Source organism: Anopheles ziemanni, chromosome 2 (assembly GCF_943734765.1).
Source record: "Anopheles ziemanni chromosome 2, idAnoZiCoDA_A2_x.2, whole genome shotgun sequence".
Classification (NCBI taxonomy): domain Eukaryota; kingdom Metazoa; phylum Arthropoda; class Insecta; order Diptera; family Culicidae; genus Anopheles; species Anopheles ziemanni.
Window position 1 is genome coordinate 40,188,060 of NC_080705.1, and position 17,172 is coordinate 40,205,231.

Here is a 17,172-nt window from a genome sequence, read left to right on the forward strand (position 1 = left end):
CCATAATACAAATATTGAAAACTCGTAGACATTATGGAATTGTAAATCTTGTTGTATGAGCTAATGTATCCTAGCTTGAAATTCGAAATGTTAATCATATCAAAGAATCACAAGATGACAATCCATGTTGTTTAGGCAACTAACTCGAGAATCAATTTATTATTTATGGCATACGTATCCTTTCACAAAAATGTATTTTTCTTCCTCTGAATTTACTAATACGAAACATAAGAATTTGAACAGTTTTTTATTTGGGCTGTGGTAGTGAAGTGTCAACTTTTTATGGTCATATGAATAGAAGCATGCGCTTATGGACAGCAAGTTAAAGCTACTTTTACGGTTTATCTTCATTTTGGGATCTCAAGGTCACGTTTACCCAATATTGGCGACAAAGACACACCTACAGCATAAACAAGCTTTCCCACGAAAACAAGTTTCAGCGCTGCTCCCGAATCCAACCGCGGCGCGGATCGTTAAGAATTCTCGCAAAAATGAAGGTGCCCCGGACAAATTCACCTTTTCGACACTATAAAGGAATGCCGAATGCAACTGGGGCACATTGACACTAAATAGAGATTTTTTTCTATATTTATTTAGTGAAAATAATGTATATACCACTGTGTAAATATTAAAACATAAAAATAACAAAATAAAATATTTATAACTTTTGCCTTCTCTTTAAACTCAACTGGACCACTGTTTGTGCTGTGTGAAGTAATGGACAAAAGAGATCAATAAACTGAGACAGATCAAGTAATAAAAGCAAATATTCAGGAAAGGTTTCATTTGCGAGAAAGTAGATCCATGGCGTCAAGGTCGTCTGGAGGCTCGAGCTAAGAATACATAAATAGTCTGGTCACTATATAAACCGTGCCAAGCCTCCCAAAACAGCACATCAACTCGAAATTCCTAGCTGGAAGCATTGACGAAAAGTATCTTTCTCAAAACACCAAACACAAGACAAATCCCCTGCGGTTGCCAGTTGGGAAAAATGGCGTTCAAAGTAAGAAAAAATACAATTTTAATGACTTGCGGTGTTCCTAACAAAATCAACATATTTCTAGTTCGTGCTCCTGGCCACTTTGGTCGCTGCTGCCAGCGCTGGTCTGCTTCCGGCTGCTCACCATGGCATTGCCACGTCGCACTCCACCATCCAGCATCATGCTGCCCCCGCCGTCCACCACGTCGGAGCCATCCACGCCGCCCCGGCTGTGTACCATCACCAGCCCACCATCGTCAAGACCATCGCTCAGCCCACGATCCTGAAGTCCTATGGACATCATGATGACCACTACGAGCACCATGCTCCGGCCAACTACGACTTCTCGTACTCCGTCCATGACGAGCACACCGGAGACATCAAGAGCCAGCACGAGACGCGCCACGGAGATGAGGTCCATGGCCAGTACTCGCTGTTGGACTCCGACGGCCACCACCGCGTCGTCGACTACCACGCCAACCACCACTCCGGATTCAACGCCGTCGTCCGTCGTGAACCCACTGGAGTGAAGATCGCCCAGCCAGTGCACAAGGTGATCGCTCAGCCCATCCATGTCTCCAGCTACGCCCATGCTCCGGTAGCTCACGCCACCATCCAGCATCATCATGCTGCCCCGATCGCCCACCATGTTGCCCCGATCGCCCACCATGTTGCCCCCATCGCTCATCATGTTGCTCCGATCGCCCACCATGTTGCCCCGATCGCACATCATGCCGCTCCGATCGCGCACTCTTCCTCCAGCATCGTCCATGGAGCCAGCCATCTGAGCCATCATCATTACTAAGCAGCGTTATGGAACGGTTCTAGTGTAGCGTGTTTATAGTGCAAACATTAGTTAAGAAATAGAAGCATCAATGATATAAAAAAATCGCCCAGTTGTTCTTGAAATCGGAAAATCAAATCCATCACGGTCCCATTGGCCTCCGTTGTTTCACAAGTTTATAACAAACTCTCTTTTTCGGTAGTCTTTTGCAGTCCTGCGCTCACACGTTTCATACTCATTTCTTGTGTTGAACTTATTGTTTCATGCTGTCCATCTGGTGTAGTTTAACCTAACCAAACACTTCGATCTCTTACACCAGGGGTCGGCAAAGTCCGGCCCGCGGGCCAAATCCGGCCCGCCAACTGATTTTATCCGGCCCGTAAGAAAATTTTAGTGGTTCATACAAAAACCCCAATTCAACTTTTATCGGATTTGTCAGGTTTGTTTTCTTGCCAAAAATTGGATTAAAATTGTTCAACAAGGTGTTCCTGTTATATGTTGGGATCCAAAATCAAAACTCAACAAAAACAAGTATGAAAATGTTTTAAAAAGTATAATGCTACAATTTATATAACTTTATATCACTTTTTATATAACTTTACTATTTAGAAAGATGATACTCCATTAAAAAGGTGACTACTTTGAAAATATTCAGACATCGTTTAAGGTATCCGGCCCGCGGTTTCAGTTTCCTTTGAATCATTTGGCCCTTTAGGGAAATGTATGCCGACCCCTGTCTTACACTGTCTTGAGGGCCAGTTCGTCAGTATCGAACTGTTCTTTGCCGCTACTAGGCAGTCAATTGCACGAGCAGGCTGCAAGAGGCTTTTGCTTGGAATTGTTATGAAGCACTTTCGGTTTGTTAACACTTTGTTGACGGGGCCCGAGTATACTCGAGCTAGCTTGGCTTAACGTTGTGAACAAAAAGGTGTTTGTTATAAATTTATGCAAAAAGGCCCGTGGGCCAACGAAACGGTGTTCCACCATGTTTATTAAAATTACTCAAGATCAATGAAAACAGAGGTTCCAGCATACCATGTAACGAGTCAGAAACAGGCTCTAGGCGATTTCGAGCAAATCGTCCTAAAACACGTTCTACATGAAACAAACATCGAGTAGTTTTGTATGGTGAGTAGAACGAAGTAGGACGACTGCTCGAAAACGTCCTACATTTGTTTCATCCCCATACAAAAAAGTAGGACGTTTGTTCGCGTGTAGGACGATATTTCGGGTTGCCTAGCGGGAGTTGAAATATTGTTGACAGTTGGTTTGAATTTAGTTTACCTCTTACGAGCATCCACGAAATAGAGGAATAAAACTGCAAATTTAATATGTTTCATCAACAGAACAAGCAATTGAAGCGTTCAGTACATGTTATGGAGAAAAGAAGATCTCCCACATGCTGCAAGTATGTTTGTAAACCCTTTTCAAACCAACTGTCACAACAATGGCGAAGCAGAAACCCGACGATTTGACCCGACCTGTCTTAAGATCACTCTTGATATTTACTAATTACGTAGTACTTGTCGTTATGTGCTTTTACCAAAAATCCCGGATTAATCCCTAACTATTAATCTGCTGATAACCTATGAATAACCTATGAATCTCTTGTTAAATGTTTGAGGCTAAAATTTACCAGATTGTTTTATTCCCAACACGCTTGAAGCACTTGCAAGTTCAAAATACAAGTCTAATCATTCGCTTATATTTCAAGTTATCAGTAACGTAAAATCCTTGACTGAAAAGTGAACCTGATTTGGCGTTATCAGTCGTGTTTTAACAGTCGGCGAGAATGGCTGCAAGAGTACTAGTTCTACTGCTGAACTTATATTGTGTGTATTTTGTTACGTGTGCGTCAGAGAACATTATACGGGATCGCCCAAAATGGAGTGAGGGAGAATCTTGCCGAACGTCAGCTACGGATGATGGGGTTTGCATGAAGGAGGAGGAATGTGATCAAGCTTTTGTTAACGGTTTGCCATTCGACGCCCATGATAGCAACTGCAGACAAAATCCGTTTACACATGTTTTATGTTGCGAACCTTTTCTGAACTATTGTAAAAATAAGGTACATCCACACATTATCGGTGGCGAAGAAGCCCCTCCAGATTCGTTTCCTCACCTTGCAAGAATAGGAAACAAAGACGATGGCATTCGGTGGAAATGTAGCTCGAGTATAATCTCCGATCAGTTCCTGCTTACTGCTGCTCACTGTTTGTCGGCCGATGTTGCTGGATTGGGATGTACCAGTGCAAAAGAGTGCAATCAAGTTATTGACGTGGAGGTAAAATCACAAATGGCAATTTTCTTTAGGTTTGCCTCATAATTGCGAATTTTTTTTTCAGAAATTCATCAAGCACCCGAGGTACGGTGGAAGAAAAAAGTACAACGACATTGCACTGGTGCGTCTAAAAAAGAAGATAACATTTAATTCTCATGTCCGCCCAATATGCCCATATAATAAAATGGATGATTTAGACGAACGGGTCACCATGACGATTGCCGGATGGGGAGACACAGAAAGTAAGTAATTGAGACGGTACCCAGTTGTTACGTACTATAAGTATGTTTAACACACTCCCTCTATAAACGTAGTATGTTAGTTCTTAACAAAGTACAACCTCCTTTTATTTGTTTAATGGGAATTGACTTGGGATTATCTTTATTCCCTTTTATTTATGCATAATGTTTATATGCGAACCATGAACATACTTTTGACTGCGATGAAATGTTTGTGCAAATTGATGTGAATATTAAAAATTCAATATATTTTATGCTTCTTTGCAGCTGGCTCCCCTTCACCAACTTTGAGGTTTGCGCATTTAGAAACCGTACCGTTGATATCATGCAATGCGTCCTATGCTCCTCTGGTACAAACAGTTTTGAGAACTAAATTTCCTGAAGGAATAACAAACACGATCTATTGTGCGCAAGGATCTTTTGTGGAAGAAATTTTTTCGTACAAAGATGCATGTCAAGGCGATTCTGGCGGACTGTTACAGGCGCCAAGTGACAACTATCCAGTTTTAGTGGGTGTCATCTCTACAGGAATGGGATGTGGTGGTTCCAATCCTGGTATCTATACCCGTGTTGCTGCTTACTTCGATTGGATAAAAAAAACCGTCGGTGAATTTTGAGAACAAAACATCAAAACCAAAAACATGATGAAAAACAAAATGGTCTTGCACATATGATTAACAATGTTTGTCTATTGTAAACTGTATCTTATTGTAATCATTCTTATTGAAGGCCGAAGTCGTAAGTTGGAGGATTTATATTGTATCAAATACATGACTAACTTTTTCATTACATGTTTAAAGTTTTACATCTTTTCCTAAAGCCTAAGAATTTTGTTCCTTAGATTATTGCTTTTTACAACTGGTAGAATGTTTTTGATAAAAAATTCATAATTAGTTTACAATTGTCATATATTCAGCAACAATACGGGCTGCATGAACATATTTTGCATCAAATAAACACACAAATTAAACATTACCATTACCATTGCACATTACCTGAATGCTTTGAAATGTTCAATTTGACCACTGTTCTTCAAAACGATAACTTCGTCACTTTTGCTGATCTGATCAACAAACGACTTCGGATAATTTTTTAGTTTACTTTTTCACTTCAATATAATCAAAAGAGGGGAAAGCGACAGCTGAGCGGTAGCCCCGGTTAGTAAATCGGCCCATGAGTGCCGAGGCTCACCACATCGACGGCGTGGGTTCGAATCCCAACCGAGACCGGATCCTCCCCTGTACGAGAGGACTGACTATCCACGTACAACAGGGAAACAAGTCTCGTACGCCCTTAACGGGCAGGCATGACCAAGAGGTCGTTACGCCAAGAAGAAGAAGAAGATAATCAAAAGAATAAAATGTATGCACAATATCACGTAAGTGCTGATTTTTTGATATACCGAAATAGGTCAAAACCATCCGAAAAAATAAAATTTTATTACTATTTCACAAATTTACAAACTCCCAGTTTCGGTAGACCTAGCACAGTTCGCTTGCTGTGCTCGCTGCGAGGTTGAACTCATTGGTTCATGATGTCCATCCTGTGCAGTATAATTAACAAGGAACCTTAAGATGTAAAAGTATAGTAGCCTACATTCAACATCCACTTATTTGAAACCATTAAGTTCTTTTAAGTAAATCGTTAGCGTTTAAAAATTTGAAAAGGATGCATTTGCCGCGTCTTGCACAGGCTCAAGCGCAAATGTAAGCCAGTAGGAAGACGAAAATATCTGCCGGGGCCTCATTTACTCTTTAACTAACACTTCTTCCACATTTTTCTCAGACATGGATTTCCATCATCGCTGCTGTGATCTCAATACAAATTCGGTTCGATAGCAAAGCTATACGAGGGGGTGTGACCAAGGCGAGCGAGCTGCTGATTGGATTGGTGTGGTAAGTTGACTGCTTCATCTCTGGATTGTTGTTTTTCTTATCATGTATGTGGAGTGCATTGCACGCTGCACTGGTTTATTCTGGCTTTCCATTGATGTAGATCAGTTTTTGGAAAGTAAAAGTAGTTCAAATATGTAGTCGCGCCCTCCAAGGACGACAGACTTATTCCTGAATTTTGAAAACTACGTTTTGGGAATATCCTGAGTATAAAAGGCTTGACGCGTGGCCTGTGGAGGCATAGTCACACAGTTCGTCGACTTGTAAACATTGCAGCTACAAAAATGGCGTTCAAAGTAAGAATCGTCAAATTTTCTTCCAAGAATAACGCATGCGCATCGGAAACATATTTAACGTCTCCCTCCCATATTTTAGTTCGTTCTCCTGGCCACTTTGGTCGCTGCTGCCAGCGCTGGTCTGCTTCCGGCTGCTCACCATGGCATTGCCACGTCGCACTCCACCATCCAGCATCATGCTGCCCCCGCCGTCCACCACGTCGGAGCCATCCACGCCGCCCCGGCTGTGTACCATCACCAGCCCACCATCGTCAAGACCATCGCTCAGCCCACGATCCTGAAGTCCTATGGACATCATGAAGACCACTACGACCACCATGCGCCGGCCAACTACGAGTTCTCGTACTCCGTCCATGACGAGCACACCGGAGACATCAAGAGCCAGCACGAGACGCGTCACGGAGATGAGGTCCATGGCCAGTACTCGCTGTTGGACTCCGACGGCCACCACCGCGTCGTCGACTACCACGCCGACCACCACTCCGGATTCAACGCCGTCGTCCGTCGTGAACCCACTGGAGTGAAGATCGCCCAGCCAGTGCACAAGGTGATCGCTCAGCCCATCCATGTCTCCAGCTACGCCCATGCTCCGGTAGCTCACGCCACCATCCAGCATCATCATGCTGCCCCGATCGCCCACCATGTTGCCCCGATCGCCCACCATGTTGCCCCGATCGCCCACCATGTTGCCCCCATCGCGCATCATGCCGCTCCGATCGCGCACTCTTCCTCCAGCATCGTCCATGGAGCCAGCCATCTGAGCCATCATCATTACTAAATGATCCGGAATGAATCTGGTGTAGTGTGTATAGTTCAAGGAATAGATTACAAATAAATGCATTAATGTCATTTTTGTTTTTCAATTGTTGCACTCGTTGGAATCCAAAAGCAGACGGCAACTGAGTTTGACAGATCGGAATGCTTCAAAAGGCTTTTTGTTTTTGCATGTAAAAAATCGCAAATGACCAACAGACGGATCTCAAATTGAGTGTCGCTAAAAGGGGCGGTCATTGCGCTTCTACTTGCATCCATTATGTTAAACATGTCGACTTATACGCCATTAGAGAGTGCTCGCGTTACATTTCACACGTTCACGCACACATAAATCGGTACAGTTTTCTGCGGGATCAAGAATGCATAGCATGCTGGACAATTAAAAAATGGTCGAAGAGTCTTTGGATAAACTGCGGTGAAATATAATGTTAGCTCCGTTATAGAGAAATGTACAGGGTATTCTTTACCTCTTCCCGATGGTCCAAATATTCCAGGACAACTTACGAAAAAGCATATTCCTAGTAACAACAACCACCGTGGATGCTCATTAAGTTTTTCAAGAAGCAGGCTAAACCAAAGTTTATATAAGAACCTATAGTGAAACGATCATGAAAGATTGGTTGGAACAAGGTAGTTCTACGCCTGACGTTAACAACAATAAAAATTCAAGAATCAAAGTATCTCTTTGCGATCTGGGAAAACAGCACGACAAGGCTATGCGAAGAATGTGTGCTATGTGCTTCAAAAAATGTGCAGAAACTGCAGAATGTGAAAAAATCAGAAAAATATTTCAAAAACAAATACTTTCTCTACGACATGTCCATTATTGCTACTCATATCTTTGATACTCTTAACAATAAAAAAATATATTTGAACAAATATAAATTTACAGCTCTTTTTGAACGATGGCAGCATTCACTTAGTGCTGTCAAACTGTTGAAATACATCAATCTATCAATATCTGACTAATGGCACGCTGGTTGAGATAGCAGACCACCACCCAGTGGGACGCTCTCAACGGCATGAGTTTGATTCCCAAATGAGACCGGACCCACCCGTGTATGAGAGGATAGTGTTCAAACATACGCAAAGGGAAATTTCATAGTAAATAATGAACATGCGTTACCGAATGCCTCTAGGTAGAAGAAGCAAATTAATTTTTTTGCAGTTATTTATTTGAAAATTTCCGATACATTTATATACTACTTTCTTTTAATGATTGTATTATTGTTTCTGACCGATTACAAACCATTGCGTTTGGTTAACTGGAACAAACCCAACTTTTTCAAACAATTTTATTGAACGGTTGTTAGCGGGATGAATGAACGCGTGCACGTGTTGTTTGTGCTCAGCCGCAATCATCTTCGCCATGGCTTTCGCTAGCGTTGTTCCATAGCCTCTGTTGTTGTATTCAGATAAAGTATACAGATGCCTAAAAGTAAAACAAATTGTGAGGTAAAGCAACAAACTTATTAGGGCACTGATAGAAGACGTGCTAACCCGATTCCATCGTGATCATTTTTGATAACACAGGCTACAAGTTGGCCATCGTTTTTGTTGAACAGTCCAAGGCCACCATTGTGCTGTATAACAGATTCATAGTACCGTAAGGATTCATTGTACTTATGTGGCCACAAATCGTCGATAACTTTCGCATGTTCTACAAGCAGTGGTTTCAGTTCGACATCATCAGGCACACTGAAACAACAAGAAAAATGTAATTAGATGAGGACTTACCGATGCCCCATTTGTTTCTTACCTGTAGCTTAAGGTAGCTGCTTTTTCGCGATGCATCCAGTAATTTTTGCAATCTGATATCATTTTGATGTCGTTAAGGAGACCCCGTTCGTTAGCTACTTTGTATAAACTCTCGCGAATTCCATTATCGCCTCCTACAACGAACAGTGGGTTGAGGTGCCACTTGATGTAGCTGGTTTTTCGAATCGCGTCCTCGAGCTCACTGGGTGATTGTTCCAAGGTGTTTACCATCACGAATATATCCTGTCGAAACACCATACTCCAATATAGAACCCTACTACTGCAAGTATCTTGTATGTGAGTACTTTGTCCATGCCAATGGCCAAAAATGTAGCAAACTTTATAGGATTTGTCTTGTTCGGGACGTAAATCGTTTTTCGAAAGCGGTGCGAGGCTTGCTCTAGCGCCGTCCCTTGAAGTGCTGCTTTAATTCGCACAATGTTTTGTAGGAGGGAAACAAACTGAACTGACTCGGGTAGCAACTGTTCGTAGATGTTCACTAGCTGATCGATTTCGGCCGGGGTAGCCGGACGCAATGGCTCCATAGCGTTGTTCATTGTTCGGCAGTCTGGGCAATACTAAGCGTGCTCTTTTCGTGTTGCTAAAGTACTATCCAAACTTCGGTTTCACTTTCATTGCAATTCACGCAAATTGTAGCGATAAGATAGCGACTTTGGGCAAAATCGCGACTAACGAGATAAAAATGACGTTTAAATAAAGATAGAATAAAAAACGTACAATCGAGCAGCTATTTGCTTTGACCAGGTGTTTTGAACGTATCTCAACAAGGGGAAATTACCATGATCCCAGTTATTAACGCTGCTGATAAGGCTAAAATAAGCGATTTGTTTGAAATGAATGGGAAGAGTCTATCATGAATGCATAAGCGAAGAATTATGTAGGTTAGAACCAATTTTCGTTTCTAAGGTCAGTTGTCAATTCAGAACCAGAAAAAATAGCCACACGATTGCAATAAACGAAAAAGGATGAGATCAGCTAACGGGTCGTTTTAATAAAGATCCTTAAAATTGGGAGTTTTGGGCGAAATAAGGGACAGAGTAAAACCGAGCCGTAATAAAAAAAATACTTTTTTTTGGTTTCGATGAGGATATCATTCTTAGAGAATTTATTGTTTGTATTCGATTGTTCAAAAGTTGAGTAGTAGAAATTCAGACTCTGAAATAAAAAATAAATAAATCTTAATCGATTAGTTGAAGAATAAATAAATAAATTAATTAATTAATTACAAAAAAGTCAAAAAGGGAAAGGGTGAACATAAACAAAAAAAAAACATTATTCATTGATAACAAAATTGACAAAAAGTCATTACCATTCATGAAAGTTTCACAAGATTTATCAATGTTGTGAGTTTTGAATCCTAAAACAACCATGAATCAATCTCAATGATTCTTCGAAGAAAGATTCTAAACCATGGCGATGTGAAGTACATTTCTGACCTACATCTTTATTTTATGCTCGGTTGTTCAAATGATGTGTGGCAATACTTAAGTTGTAATTATTTTCCCTGTTTATTTAGAAGTAAATAAATAAATTCAGACAAATACGTCTAAGATCAACCGACTTTCAATAACACTTCTTCCACACATTGTAATGGATTTCATCCATCGCTACTGTGATCTACATACAAATTCGATAACAAAGCTCTACGGGGGGTGTGACCAAAGCGAGCGAGCTGCTGATTGGATTGTCGTGGTAAGTCGACTGCTTCATCTCTGGATTGTTGTTTTTCTTATCATGTACGTGGAGTGCATTGCACGCTGCACGCTGCACTGGTTCATTCTTGCTTTCCATTGATGTAGATCAGTTTTTGGAAAGTAAAAGTAGTTCAAATAGTCGCGCCCTCCAAGGACGACGGACTTATTCCTGAAGTTTTAAAACAACGTTTTGGGAATATCCTGAGTATAAAAGGCTCGACGCGGGGCTTTTGGAGGCATAGTCACACAGTTCGTCGACTTGAAAACATTGCAGCTACAAAAATGGCGTTCAAAGTAAGAATCGTCAAATTTTCTTCCAAGAATAACGTATGCGTAAACATCGGAAACATATTTAACGTCACCCTCCCATATTTTAGTTCGTTCTCCTGGCCACTTTGGTCGCTGCTGCCAGCGCTGGTCTGCTTCCGGCTGCTCACCATGGCATTGCCACGTCGCACTCCACCATCCAGCATCATGCTGCCCCCGCCGTCCACCACGTCGGAGCCATCCACGCCGCCCCGGCTGTGTACCATCATCAACCCACCATCGTCAAGACCATCGTTCAGCCCACGATCCTGAAGTCCTATGGACATCATGATGACCACTACGAGCACCATGCTCCGGCCAACTACGAGTTCTCGTACTCCGTCCATGACGAGCACACCGGAGACATCAAGAGCCAGCACGAGACGCGCCACGGAGATGAGGTCCATGGCCAGTACTCGCTGTTGGACTCCGACGGCCACCACCGCGTCGTCGACTACCACGCCGACCACCACTCCGGATTCAACGCCGTCGTCCGTCGTGAACCCACTGGAGTGAAGATCGCCCAGCCAGTGCACAAGGTGATCGCTCAGCCCATCCATGTCTCCAGCTACGCCCATGCTCCGGTAGCTCACGCCACCATCCAGCATCATCATGCTGCCCCGATCGCCCACCATGTTGCCCCGATCGCCCACCATGTTGCCCCCATCGCTCATCATGTTGCCCCGATCGCCCACCATGTTGCCCCCATCGCACATCATGCCGCTCCGATCGCACACTCTTCCTCCAGCATCGTCCATGGAGCCAGCCATCTGAGCCATCATCATTATTAAGGAGCGAATGAAAACGGTTCTAATGTAGTGTATTATATACTTTACAAAAAAAAATTGAAAATATGATAGCAAATAATGCAAACTAAAATTCACAATTATGTTTCTTTTATAACATTTTTTCTTTTTTTCGTTCATTATTTCTGATGAGGTGTTATTTGAAGAAGCATTGTTTTCAGTACTGAAAGTATTGTTTCAATATAAGCTTCCACAGCGTCATGGATATTGGTGGCGTGTACCAATCGCATCGGACAAATAATATCCAGAAAAATTGGAATCAGTCATTTAGTACATAGTACACATCATTCAATTTCCACATTACTTTCTAATATGATTTGTCCTATCATTTGTTAAAGAAAATAACCAATTTGGGAAAAGAGTTTACATTGTAATCAAAGGAATACAATTCACCATTTTATTGAAGTTATGGCCCGTGTTTTGAATAGAATTCAAATCAATGTGTTCAGACTTATTTCTAGTGAAATATCATGAGAATTATGATAAAGCTTTTGACAATCACACAATAAAATGAACACAAAACTACAGTGAAAAAAAAATTCTATTCAAAAATTATTATGTCATTCAACTACTACAGTGAAAAAAAACTCAATTTAAAAATTATTCAAAAAAATATTGTATAAAATAAATTATATATTAATTATTCCAAAACGGTTCCAAAAGCGGGAGATTAAATTTATTAAACTTCTAATTTACTAGCCACCTCGTCCACGGCGCTCATGAAAGTCTGACGATGTTGGTCCAGGAAGTACGTTATTTCCAGCACTTTAGCGCGATTACGTATGATTTCGGAACTGTGAATAGAAAAGTGCACGGTGGAAGAAAACATTTAAACTATCAGGCTGAGAAGGCAAATTTCATTGAACATACTTTTGCAGATCGTCACACAGCTCCTTGACCCAGTTGCGGCTACGGGTGATCAGTTTATCCTCACGAGAATCGATCAGTTGCATATGTTGATCACGCATCCCTGCTGCCATGTTGCTTATCACGTCCTTATCATCTAATGACTGCAATAAGTTTTTTATTTGAATATGGAGGGTTTTTTTTATTTTTGCTTTTAAAATTTACCTCTTTCAAAACCTCTGGTAACTTGTCTGCTTGCCCCGCGGCCGCCTTAAATGTTACAAACTGCTGAACAGTGTCAACGAGAGCATCGCTGAAGTTGATCTCGGCCTCTCGTAACAAGACGAACTGGGCTTGCGCTAGTTCGATAAACTCGTTGGTCATTTCTTTGATGGTGTTTTCGAAAGTAGAATTTCCTTCCTGAAAAAAATGAAAAATACAAAAATTCATGAGATACCCATTTTTCTTTCTACGAAGGTTAAATACGAATAAGAACCTCCGTTCGCTCAAACAGTTGCATTTCTATCCCCATGAGCGTATGCCACGTATCTTCAAACAAAGAGTTGAAACCGCTCTTGCATAGATTCAGCTCATCAAGAAGTTTTTCCGTCTCAGCGTTATATGTTTTACTATTTAAGTCTCTTCCCCTCAGGCCAACAACAATCTCCTTGGCAAGCACGTGCAGATTGTTGAAGGATTGCAAAAAGTTGCTTATGATTCTACAAACAAAAAAAGTGGTAAAGGAAAAACATGAAGAGGAAAAAATGAAAGAAAATGTTATCTCCCGGGCATGAAATACTTTTGTCCCATCAGCTGAGCCTTTTTCCGTTCGTCTGTAATGCAGCGGCTGTAGAGTTCGATTTCCGCTTGTCGCTTTTCCTGCTGCTCCAACCCCATTTTGTAGATACTTTGCGTGAACACGTACGCTTCATTCCGGTAGCTATAGAAAAAAATGCATAAATAATTATAATAAACCTAAAACTGTTTCAAACACATCCAATATTTACTCATCCTTCAGGTCCATAGCTTCACTCCCGATGCTCAACAATGCCTCTCCTTCCGAATCGCCCTCGAACAAGGAATCAAACAGTTGGTGGCCGTTCAAATGCTCCACAAAGCTCTTGGATAATCTAACTTCATCATCCCGTTCCTTGGCAGCATTCGTTCGTTCGATGATTTCAATGCGCTCGTGTTCCAGAATATCGATCAGCTCTCGTCTGTCGATTGGAAAAGCATGTAGGAAATGTACGGAATATTGCCATAGGTTACATACTGGAATATATCCTTCCCAGCGTCACGCTCGTTTGGCCGTACAAGTATGTACTCGTAGTACTTCAGCTGCGGCAATAACGTAGCCAGATACAAACGCAGCGGCTTGGAGGTGTCTTGGGCGATAGGATTTTCTGCTAAATTTAGCGACCTTAGTTCTTTCAAGAACCTCAAACGTTCCAACCCTTCCAACGTTTTGATGTTGTTCCTCCCAGCGCTGAAAATTACCAACCGCTCCAGATTGTCGATGTTCTCAATGCGTGAGATACGATTGCCGTATAGGGAAAGTATGCGCAAATTTTCCAATTTATCCAAATTCTCCATTTTTTCGATGTAATTAAACGAAAGGTTTAATTCTTTTAGCTTTGGCAAGCGCGAAAGATTTTCGATTTTGTCTATCTTGTTGAAAGACAGTGAGAGCACTTCCAGATTTTTCATCACCCACAGATGATCGATTTTTAAAATATCTACAAAATTGAACAAAATCCATTTTTTAGCATGCACCAACTCATCGATACTGTTTTTCCTTACTTTGAAACTCTAGTCGAATCACAGTAACCGTCTCCAGCTGTAGCTGGCTAAGTTGGGCCAGGCGACCAGCTTCGCCTTTATGCCCTTGCTCCATTATCGCTTTGGTAAGCATTTCATTGCTGATCACCCCGGGCTCGAGCTCGCGATTGAAGGTCGTATCAGTCGAAAGTGTACTTTCTTCACCCATGGTTCTTTCTCAGCAAATAATTCTTCGAGGATCGTTTATATCGAAAACAACCAGCAGCACCTACTGTATGTTAGTTCTCCAACAAAATACAGTAATAACCAAACTCTCCATGGCAACGTGATGACGCCACGTTTCCTTTCGTGCTTCTTGCAGTGCTATAAAATTATAACACATAAACATTCCTTTAACATTTTTACAATAACATCGACAAGCGTTACTACGTGCACAAAAAGAACAATTAAAATATATTTACATTCAAGCCTCTACCAAAATTGTGAATGGTGCTCTCTCATTCTTCTAGCGCCTGATAAGATTAGCCGATTACTACCACCAGTGTCTTTCTAGATAAGCGTGGTCAATCGTCGCAATGATAATTCAAATTCTACTCGACCAGGTGGACAAGCAGGAGCAGTTAACGCTCTTAAATCCTCAGAAATTGCAATAAAAGTCGTCTAGGGACACGTCTAGAGAATCACGGTTTATCTGCTGCATTAAGGAAGGCCAATATGAAATAAGTCGTTTAGTACTGGTTACGCTACCAGTGACGTTGACTTTATTCGCTTTTATGTAGAAAAATATTTCATAATAAATGCCTAGTGGATATTTCCGATACATCCAACAACTTCGTAATGCATCTGATCGTGATCACTTTTGAGCGGCCTTTTTCTTAAGATTTTCCAAATACACTTCCAGACCTTTCTGAACCATTGGCTGATTAACGGCATACACGAACAAATCAATATCCTGAGTGCGATTGTCCTCCAGTTCCACTATATCTTTGCTTCGCAGCGCTTGTTTAGTCATGGCCCGGGCCACCGGAGAAATTTTACGGAACAAGTTCAAGAAATTCGTAGCTCGTTCCAGTGCCTTCTCTTTACTCTCCACGATTTCGTCAATCAAGCCAACTTTCAATGCCTCTTCGGTGCTGTACATTTTACCCAATGTCAATGCCAATTCCGATTCGCGACGGGAAACAGTGTTTCGGAGAGATGCCTGGAACCAAGTCGGTGCCACAATTCCCAGCTGCGTCTCGTTCAATCCTATAGTATATTTGGGGCACATGATGCGGTATTCGCAGCAAAGTGATAGCAAACATCCTCCAGCAGGAGCGTGGCCCTGTAATAAATCGAAAAATATGTTCAACATATTTTCTAACTCTTTATATCGACTAACTAATCCGTACATTTATGGCAGCCACAGTGGCGAACGGTGATCCGTACAGCTTGAACCATACATCTTGCAGGGTAGACCAAAATTCTCTTAAACGATCCTGATTGGGTTTGTACATTTCCATAATATCCAACCCAGCGCTAAACACGGTATTAGATGACTTCAAAGTAAAAGAAAAAACAATTTGTTGCCCTAAACTGTTGAAACACGAAATATGTGATTTTCTATCTTATTCTTACCGATGTCAATATCATGCCACGGGATTTGTTATTTTGAAGATCATCTAATGTTTCCGAAATTGCAGTCAACAGCTCCAAGTTCAAGCTGTTCACTGGAGGGCGATTTAGAGTCACCGTTGCATATCCCGTTTTGTCGTCTACCTCTGTAATGACCAGAGGCTTTTGCTGACCGGCTGCTTCACTGCTGAACGTACGTACACCTGGTGCTACCAGTCGAGAGGTACGATTGAGAATACGCAGCATTATTTTACCTACAATAGAATTGTTAATTAGAAACATGGTGTGTTACGAGTTGAAGACGAACGTCTGGTGCACGTCCAAACAAAACTGGACTTTGAACTCTGTTTCTTATCGTCACTGGCACTAGTTATTTTCTGCATTAAACTTACCTCTGAATGCGTGTGTTAGATAAAGCAGAGCTTTCAGGTTTGTAATAACGGTACAAAACCCGTAAATTCCAACAATGTTAAAATGATATATAAAAACCGGCTAGAAGACCGTGGGGACGTTCGTTTTGCTTAGTTGCCTCAACAGGAGTGATGATCTTTATTTACGTACAATATTTCTACAAGATTTCAAATTATGGCAACAAATGTCAAAAATGAACCGCCGGTACAATATTACGTTTTATGGCAACATAACCATCTTGAAACAGCCGCCGGAATTTCGTGATGTTTTGCATTGTAAATTGAACTACATATTTAATTAAATGATGCAGCATACTTCAATTTGTAATAAAGAGATCACACACACACATTGTTTTTGAGGACATTTCTTTTTCTTTGCTGCCGTCTGGCGGAACCTTTTGTCGACTCCTAGCTTTGTCGACTTCTAGCTGTCAAACGACGAACAAAAGAGAAACCCACGGAGACTTTAGAAAGAGGTAAGCTCATAGAAGCACTATGGCAGCCATATTGAAATGAAGTAATGACTATTGCGATGAGCTTTTATTGAAAAAACCAAGATTACTAAACACTAGACAGGTTGCGACAAGCAGAACATTTTTACCGGTTGACGATAAAAAAATTAAAGAAAAATTTGACAAACAAGTTGGAATGGTTTGTTGCGCTGCTATTTTCAATCAAAGAAGGCTTTAACCA

At 41.5% G+C, this 17,172-nt stretch overlaps 6 protein-coding genes across 6 annotated transcripts; 3 read left to right on the forward strand and 3 right to left on the reverse strand.

The window, feature by feature from the left end:
- The first annotated feature begins 991 nt into the window (after nt 1-991).
- LOC131282281 (pupal cuticle protein Edg-84A-like) lies at nt 992-1,784 on the forward strand. The gene is made up of 2 exons (XM_058311694.1): nt 992-1,003; nt 1,065-1,784. Exons 1-2 carry the CDS (start codon nt 992-994, stop codon nt 1,782-1,784), a joined length of 732 nt encoding a protein of 243 aa, XP_058167677.1.
- A 4,675-nt stretch (nt 1,785-6,459) lies between these two features.
- Nucleotides 6,460-7,249, forward strand: LOC131282282 (cuticle protein 8-like). The gene is made up of 2 exons (XM_058311695.1): nt 6,460-6,471; nt 6,551-7,249. The coding sequence occupies exons 1-2, from the start codon at nt 6,460-6,462 to the stop codon at nt 7,247-7,249; spliced, it is 711 nt and encodes a 236-aa protein (XP_058167678.1).
- A 1,220-nt stretch (nt 7,250-8,469) lies between these two features.
- Nucleotides 8,470-9,548, reverse strand: LOC131293568 (uncharacterized). Its single transcript, XM_058321645.1, has 4 exons — nt 9,309-9,548; nt 9,005-9,246; nt 8,746-8,943; nt 8,470-8,677 (listed from the first exon to the last, which is right to left on the reverse strand). Exons 1-4 carry the CDS (start codon nt 9,546-9,548, stop codon nt 8,470-8,472), a joined length of 888 nt encoding a protein of 295 aa, XP_058177628.1.
- Nucleotides 9,549-11,000: 1,452 nt separating this feature from the next.
- Nucleotides 11,001-11,815, forward strand: LOC131281314 (pupal cuticle protein Edg-84A-like). Its single transcript, XM_058310591.1, has 2 exons — nt 11,001-11,012; nt 11,096-11,815. Exons 1-2 carry the CDS (start codon nt 11,001-11,003, stop codon nt 11,813-11,815), a joined length of 732 nt encoding a protein of 243 aa, XP_058166574.1.
- Nucleotides 11,816-12,509: 694 nt separating this feature from the next.
- LOC131281311 (dynein regulatory complex subunit 3-like) lies at nt 12,510-14,663 on the reverse strand. Its single transcript, XM_058310588.1, has 8 exons — nt 14,477-14,663; nt 13,950-14,412; nt 13,684-13,893; nt 13,476-13,616; nt 13,173-13,395; nt 12,902-13,096; nt 12,701-12,840; nt 12,510-12,624 (listed from the first exon to the last, which is right to left on the reverse strand). The coding sequence occupies exons 1-8, from the start codon at nt 14,661-14,663 to the stop codon at nt 12,510-12,512; spliced, it is 1,674 nt and encodes a 557-aa protein (XP_058166571.1).
- A 547-nt stretch (nt 14,664-15,210) lies between these two features.
- On the reverse strand, nt 15,211-16,318 carry LOC131281312 (enoyl-CoA delta isomerase 1, mitochondrial-like). The gene is made up of 3 exons (XM_058310589.1): nt 16,073-16,318; nt 15,847-15,993; nt 15,211-15,779 (listed from the first exon to the last, which is right to left on the reverse strand). The coding sequence occupies exons 1-3, from the start codon at nt 16,313-16,315 to the stop codon at nt 15,309-15,311; spliced, it is 861 nt and encodes a 286-aa protein (XP_058166572.1). The 5' UTR covers nt 16,316-16,318; the 3' UTR covers nt 15,211-15,308.
- Nucleotides 16,319-17,172: the final 854 nt, after the last annotated feature.

Excerpts from the sequence above, each read along its gene's own strand:
- LOC131293568 (XM_058321645.1), bottom strand. The coding sequence starts at position 9,548 with ATGGAGCCATTGCGTCCGGCTACCCCGGCCGAAATCGATCAGCTAGTG. Across the intron at positions 9,247-9,308 it reads TGGCCATTGGCATGGACAAA|GATATATTCGTGATGGTAAA; the intron begins GTACTCACATAC and ends GTGTTTCGACAG. Across the intron at positions 8,678-8,745 it reads AATGATCACGATGGAATCGG|GCATCTGTATACTTTATCTG; the intron begins GTTAGCACGTCT and ends TTTTACTTTTAG.
- LOC131281311 (XM_058310588.1), bottom strand. The coding sequence starts at position 14,663 with ATGGGTGAAGAAAGTACACTTTCGACTGATACGACCTTCAATCGCGAG. Across the intron at positions 14,413-14,476 it reads GATTCGACTAGAGTTTCAAA|ATATTTTAAAAATCGATCAT; the intron begins GTAAGGAAAAAC and ends TCAATTTTGTAG. Across the intron at positions 13,617-13,683 it reads GCTATGGACCTGAAGGATGA|CTACCGGAATGAAGCGTACG; the intron begins GTAAATATTGGA and ends TTTTTTCTATAG.
- LOC131281312 (XM_058310589.1), bottom strand. The coding sequence starts at position 16,315 with ATGCTGCGTATTCTCAATCGTACCTCTCGACTGGTAGCACCAGGTGTA. Across the intron at positions 15,994-16,072 it reads GTGGCATGATATTGACATCG|TCATCTAATACCGTGTTTAG; the intron begins GTAAGAATAAGA and ends TTTACTTTGAAG. Across the intron at positions 15,780-15,846 it reads CCACTGTGGCTGCCATAAAT|GGCCACGCTCCTGCTGGAGG; the intron begins GTACGGATTAGT and ends GATTTATTACAG.